Raw genomic sequence first — 7,073 nt, 5'->3', positions numbered from 1 at the left:
ACTGAGCAGGAGCTGGAGGTCGCGTGCTGCTGGTTAAGCTGTGTTTATGGGCAGTGATGACGTGCATTCATATCGCTCCAAACACAACAGGAAACTGTCAATCAACAGCGGGAATAAAGCGCACATAAAAGCACTCTAATGACACAAAACACATGCTTACACGCTCATCAGACGTGCAGCGGCTCCCGTTAGCTCGTGCTGATCTCTCAGCTGCTCCCGGTGACGGATGACGCGCGCGACAAACGTTTTTATTTGATTCGGAACTATTTAAGGTTCAAAGGTGAGCACGAAAACAAAGTGAAACACGTCCCTTAACGTTATTCCGAGTATAACCGGTAGATGGGAGCAAAGACCGTCACCTGACAATCTACAGACACAATACATAATCAATACACATCGAGATTTACAAGAATACAGGTTAAATATCAGCTGTTGTAAAGGTCATTATCTTGTTTAATTTATAAGAGTCGTTACAGGGTTCCTGCAGGCTTTATGAAATATGAAGGTAAATTTAAGACCTGCTTGAAGAAAATATAAGGAATAAATTCAAGGAAACACGTTTTCTTGCTTTCCAGTTCAAATGGCTAGTGTCATAATGTCATGCAATAGAAGATAAGAAGTCCTGTTTTATGTGAAATTGATCAAAATGAAGTAAGTTTATGATAAAAACAAGAACAAATATCTGTCAGTGAAAACAAGTGTAAAACAAGACATTTTACATTTGCAGTAAATTGATTTAAGAATGTTCAGATATTTGTCCTGTAAAACAAAAATACAGAGAAAGATGTTTATTTTTTTGCAGTGCATGCAACATTTCATTCCATGACTTTATTGAATTTAAGAGTTTTTAAGGCCCACAGAAACCCCGTATTTAAAAAAAAAAAAGATACCATACTGCCAAGACAGCATCAATTCAGAAGGAGTATTAACAGTCTACATTGTTCATGAAGTTGAAAACAATGGTTTATTTAGTGCGATGTTTATTTTTTTGCAGTGCATGCAACATTTCATTCCATGACTTTATTGAATTTAAGAGTTTTTAAGGCCCACAGAAACCCCGTATTTAAAAAAAAAAAAAGATACCATACTGCCAAAACAGCATCAATTCAGAAGGAGTATTAACAGTCTACATTGCTCATGAAGTTGAAAACAATGGTTTATTTAGTGCTACATTAATCATTTGTTCGCATGTAAATATGTGCATGAAAAGTAACGTTTACGAAATGCTCAGGTGATGAAAACATGTCGATAACGGCCAGCTCTTCTGCAGCGCTTGAGTCGTAACACGCCGTGCTGAACCGTTCATCCGTTCACCACCGTTAAACTAGGTACATCACAATATCACAATCACTGAACTCACGCACTGATGGTAACTAGAGATGAGTGAAAACCATTTATTTCACCGGCCTTCTGAATGAGAGAGAGCCGTGAGTGTTGTCCGCTTGATATATGCATGTATTCCAACAATCCAGCTGTTTTTCATCTTCTCTTTTTCACACGAGAGACTGAAGCACCAAACCTCTCGTCTGGGTTTCTGTCGTCCAGACGCACGGATCCGCTTCATATGGACATGTAATGCTTGCTGTAGTTGCTCAGCTTGATTTTCTCCGGCAGGATGATGTTGAGCGAATGCTGCTCTCTCTGCTGATCTCTCTGCTGTCGCACCAGCTGGCTGTACTTGGCGTTCGCCATCCACGTCTCACAGCGGGTAAAGAAGACAATGCCCGTCGTGACCAGGATCACCAGACAGGTGAGGAGACCCAGAACGGAGAAGCAGATGATCTGGCTGCGGGTGACCAGCGGACCGGACGGCTGGAGTGGCTCACGCTCGGGCGGACGCAGCAGCTTGTGGAAAGCGTGAGCTGCTGCGGCGTAGTGACCCGGACCTCCTGCTTTGGGCTTGAGCTTGCTGATATGGAGTTCACAGGACGGGCCGGTGAATCTGTGCGGGCAGACGCAGCGGATCCGGCCGTGTGTGTCGTTGAAGCAGGTGCCTCCGTTCACGCAGCGATCGCTGGAACACACAGAGAGACTGACGTTGCAAACCGGCCCGGAGAAGTGTGCCGGACAGACGCAGGTGTAAGTCGGGTCACGACGGACGCATCTGCCGCCGTTCACACACGGATTGGGCTCGCAGACGTCAAGCTCCATCTCACAGACAGCGCCAGTGAATCCAGGTGGACAGAGGCAGGAGCAACGGCTGTCAAAGCCACTCGTGTTCACGCAGGTTCCTCCGTTCTGACAGCGAGAGCTGCGGATGAGAGGAAACACATCAGAGTTTCACCAACACGCAAGCTTTCTGTCGCTTTATGCAAACGCTTAACAGCTGCACGTCTCCATCCAGTTTCCTTATTTTAGCTTCATTTAGACAGTCAGACCACAATTAATATATGTGACCCTGGAGCACAAAACCAGTCATAAGGGTCAATTTTTCGAAATTGAGATTTATGCCTCCCCTGAAAGCTGAATAAATAATCTTTCCATTGATGTATGGTTTGTTAGGATAGGACAATATTTGGCCGAGATACAACTATTTGAAAATCTGGAATCTGAGGGTGCAAAAAAATCTGAATATTGAGAAAATCATCTTTAAAGTTGTTCAAATTAAGTTCTTAGCAATGCATATTACTAATCACAAATTAAGTTTTGATATATTTACGGTAGGACATTTACAAAATATCTTCATGGAACATGATCTTTACTTAATATCCTAATGATTTTTGGCATAAAAGAGAAATGTATAATTTTGACCCATACAATGTATTGTTGGCTATTGCTACAAATATACCCCAGCGACTTAACACTGCTTTTGTGCTCCAGCGTCACACATGTCTTTGCATTATATATCAAAATATCAAAACAAGTGACACTTTTTAATTAAAATATTTCACAAAATGTAGTTTGTTACGTTTGAAAATGAAGCAATAAACATATTGTTCATAAAATCTTGGCCACTTTTTAAAAAAAATTCAGTTCAAGAACAAAATTTTAACTGAAATGATCTGAATAATGACTCTGTTGTATTCTGTAGCTTTACAGCTGAATTAGAGTTTGTCTCATATTTCATGAAGTTTGCATCACTGATTCTGGTATTTTCCTGTTTATTACTATGAAGCTGCTTTGAAACAATCTGTATTGTATAAAATGTTATAGAAATAAAGGTGACTTGACCTTCTGGTTGGATGCCAAACTTTATGTAACATGTTAATTTGTTCATGTGAGGAGAACTGACGTCATACACCCTTTAAAAATCAGTTCAAGATAAAATGAAGATAGTTCAACTTCAGCATCATTTGAGCACAAATACAACTTGGTTTGATATTTTGTATCCAATGCAATGAAGTTCAGACATGTTTAAGTGTAAAGTAAAGATACTGTTTGTCTCATCTAATCAGAGGTGTACATGCTTGATCAATTGATCTAGCATTAGTGAGCATTTGATTTCTTTCTAAAGGTCAAATAAGGATGATCAATGCGGTTAGTAATTAATGGCAGCGCTGGATGATCTCACGTCAACAGCAGCTTTATGTGAGCGATATTTTCTAGTTTTTCAATCCACAAACATTTAACAGAGGAAATGGTCTGTCATCCCGTCTCTGTTTTAACTAGAATCAGTGTTACCCGTTCACCGAACACGGTCCTTTCTTCAGCTGGCAGCTATCCCCTGTGAATCCAAGAGGACAAAGGCAGACATATCCTCCTCCTCCTCCTCCTCCTCCGGTCTCCACACAGGTAGAGTTTCCCGAGCAGGGCTTTGATGAACACTGGTGAACGTCTGAGAGAAAACAACAGATTCACATTGTTATCGTCACAGCACACCTCCACCGTTCACATGACCATTCTATTTCTAAGAATTCTGGCCCTGCAAGTTCATCTCTGCTGATACTCCTATATAAAGTCCTGTAGGACACTGGACCTCGATCGCAGCGAGCGCCCGTCCAGCTGCGCTCACAGATGCACTGCCCGGGTTCTTCACACGCTCCGTGAACACAGTCAGGTGAAGGAACGCACTGATCGCACGCTGCGCCTCGCCAACCTGCTCTGCACCTGTAATTCACACCACAACACCTGCTTTACAACACACATCCATACTAATGTGTCACTGACCTTTAACTGCTTCTAAAGAACATCCATAAAACATATGTGAGTTTCTGGAGACTTCTACTGATAGATTAAAATCTCTCACACACTGACAGCATTCAATTATTCATTTGTTTCTAAAATGGTTAATGACATCTAACACACACACACACACACACACACACACGTTGGTATTGGTGGTGTACAGGGACTCTCCATAGGCGTAATGGTTTTTATACTGTACAAACTGTATTTTCTATCGCCCTACACCAACCCTACCCCTAAGCCTACCCCTTACAGGAAACTTTCTGCATTTTTAGATTTTCAAAAAAACACTATTTAGTATATTTTTTAAAGCCTTTTGAATTACGTGGACACAGGTAGTGTCCCCATAAACCACCTTCATATTGTAATACCTGTATCATACCCATGTCATTATACAAATTTGTGTCTCCTCATAAACAACCCAAACCAGTGCACACACTCATACACACATATAAACACACACACACACACACACACACACACACCTGAGTTGACACAGACCTACGCTGTGTCCTCACAGGAAACTTTCTGCATTTTTAGATTTTCAAAAAAACACTATTTAGTATATTTTTTAAAGCCTTTTGAATTACGTGGACACAGGTAGTGTCCCCATAAACCACCTTCATATTGTAATACCTGTATCATACCCATGTCATTATACAAATTTGTGTCTCCTCATAAACAACCCAAACCAGTGCACACACTCATACACTCATACACATATATAAACACACACACACACGCACACACACACACACCTGCATTCTCCAGACTGCTCACAGAAGCCGTGGTGTTGATGACATCCAGCTCCACATTCTGGACCTAAACACACACACACACACACTGATGAATAAACAATCATGTGTCCAGAGTCTGTCATATATCATATCTTACACACTCCAACACATGAAGTTGACTGACAGCAGTAGAAACGCAACGGATACTGATGATCCGCGTCACTAAATCAGTTAAATAAGAGATATATAGTGTAAATATTAATATCGATATTTCACCTTGAGCAGAAACAGGCGCGCAGAAGAGCAGCAGAAATGAGAATCCGAGCCGGAGAAATACATTCATCCTCCCGCAGCTCGATCCTCGATCCTCCGCTGATAATCGCGTTCACATCATCCCACAAACTTGCTGCTGAGCGCGCGAGCAGGACATCGCTAAACTAGTCCTCCAGACTAGTACTCAGAGTGAAAACAAACTCATCTGAGAAAGTCCGCGACGGTCAAAGCGAGTTTGAGCGGTAAATCCGACTGAACCTCCGCGAGCTGCTGCTGCTTCAGTCTGACACACGGAGCTAAACTCCACCCATCACCTAACTACACACATAAACATCACTGAACTAAACTCCACCCATCACCTAACTACACACACAAACAACTTTGATGGAGTCTGCTGTAAACGTGCTGTAGATTTACAGCCGTGGGCTTAATAACCAGCTGCTGTGGGACGTTATTCATTAGTTATTCCACACCTTTACTGAAAAGGCTGTACATCTGTGTTCTCGTCTCCGGAGTGATTCTGAAAAAACATCTGTATTAAAAGATCAAATGCATCACGCGGGATAATTAGGTTTGTCCCCAAATGCCACTTAATCTTAGTTTGATGAGTCTCATTGGTTCACTTTAATTTCATTTAATTAGCCTACTATAATGAATATTATCTACATGTTTATCTTCAACAGGTGTGCTGAAAAACGCATGGCCATCAAGCCAAACATCACACATGGCCTCCAATAAATGTCCCGTTTTCCCGTTTCTCTCAGACTTGAAAATATAAACCTTTCCAGAAACACTTAAAGGTAAAAACGAGCTCTTGGGTATCAATGGCAGTCCTGTTAATCGAGTTTGATTTATTAATGAGCTTACATTTCCATTGTTCATTCCATTGTTCCATCCACCCATCACCTAACTACACACATAAACATCACAGAACTAAACTCCACCCATCACCTAACTACACACACAAACATCACTGAACTAAACACCACCCATCACCTAACTACACACATAAACATCACTGAACTAAACTCCACCCATCACCTAACTACACACACAAACATCACTGAACTCTACCCATCATCACCTTCATCTAACAAGGATCGCTCATCACTAAACTACAGCTATTTTAAACGAGCATCAAGACTAGTGGAGTTAGACTTTCTGAACTGTCTGAACTCTAAACATGGGCTCATATCATAATCTTTGTCAGTCATGATTTAATGTGTCATGAGCATGTTTTACCTGCTCTCTGATCCTGACAATTAAAGAGGCTGTTTTCCTGCTGCTGTGCCTTTAAGCGGCTACAGCAGCTGTAAGTAGAACATGACTGTCTGACCTCTACACGTCTGAAATTGAGCAACAGCCCAGTATTCATACTATAGGTGTGGAAAAACTAGTGTGCACAGCCTTAGTTTTCATGCTCTTCTTGATAGTGGAGAGAATTTTTGGTTCTGAAAGATTTCTCATGATATGTTTTGATGAATGGTTTGATCTCTAGCTCGACACCAGGGAATTTCAGCTGTACCTTTATACCCAAAGGCCCAATTAAATGTTATTTGGGCCTCTAAATCGTCGACTCTCACTGAAGGAATCGCTGTCCTAGCAGGGAAATGATTTCATACTTAATTTCATAAGCCGCTCTCATTCATCATGCAAGACGTGTGTGTGTGTGTGTGTGTGTGTGTGTTTCCAGCAGGATTGTAATGAAGCATCAGGATTCAGCAGCAAAAGTGACAGAACGAGGGCAAAACGCTGCTGCGGCTCCATTCACAGCTTCCATCCGTATCGCGTTGCCATAGGAACGATGCACAAAGGAGGATGAGGATGATGAAGATGTGCATCCGCCTCAATGTGTGTGATATGATGGCCAGAGATTGAGGATGATGCATTGTGTCACTCAGCGTTTAATTGAACATCAAGTCAAGTTACATTGATTTC

The 7,073-nt window shown here is 41.6% G+C and overlaps 1 protein-coding gene across 1 annotated transcript; it reads right to left on the bottom strand.

The window, feature by feature from the left end:
• Positions 1-1,149: 1,149 nt before the first annotated feature.
• LOC107743916 (protein delta homolog 1-like) lies at positions 1,150-5,436 on the bottom strand. The gene is made up of 6 exons (XM_016557366.1): positions 5,139-5,436; positions 4,884-4,947; positions 3,917-4,047; positions 3,622-3,775; positions 2,069-2,251; positions 1,150-1,951 (listed from the first exon to the last, which is right to left on the bottom strand). The coding sequence occupies exons 1-6, from the start codon at positions 5,203-5,205 to the stop codon at positions 1,561-1,563; spliced, it is 990 nt and encodes a 329-aa protein (XP_016412852.1). The 5' UTR covers positions 5,206-5,436; the 3' UTR covers positions 1,150-1,560.
• Positions 5,437-7,073: the final 1,637 nt, after the last annotated feature.

This window comes from Sinocyclocheilus rhinocerous, unplaced genomic scaffold, assembly GCF_001515625.1.
Source record: "Sinocyclocheilus rhinocerous isolate Xijiao unplaced genomic scaffold, SAMN03320098_v1.1 scaffold1068, whole genome shotgun sequence".
NCBI classification, from domain to species: Eukaryota; Metazoa; Chordata; class Actinopteri; order Cypriniformes; family Cyprinidae; genus Sinocyclocheilus; species Sinocyclocheilus rhinocerous.
Note: the sequence above shows the minus strand (reverse complement) of the source record. Positions and strands in the feature narration are given on the sequence as shown.

Excerpts from the sequence above, each read along its gene's own strand:
- LOC107743916 (XM_016557366.1), bottom strand. The coding sequence starts at position 5,205 with ATGAATGTATTTCTCCGGCTCGGATTCTCATTTCTGCTGCTCTTCTGC. Across the intron at positions 4,948-5,138 it reads CGCGCCTGTTTCTGCTCAAG|GTCCAGAATGTGGAGCTGGA; the intron begins GTGAAATATCGA and ends GTGTGTGTTTAG. Across the intron at positions 3,776-3,916 it reads GGGCGCTCGCTGCGATCGAG|ACGTTCACCAGTGTTCATCA; the intron begins GTCCAGTGTCCT and ends GTTTTCTCTCAG.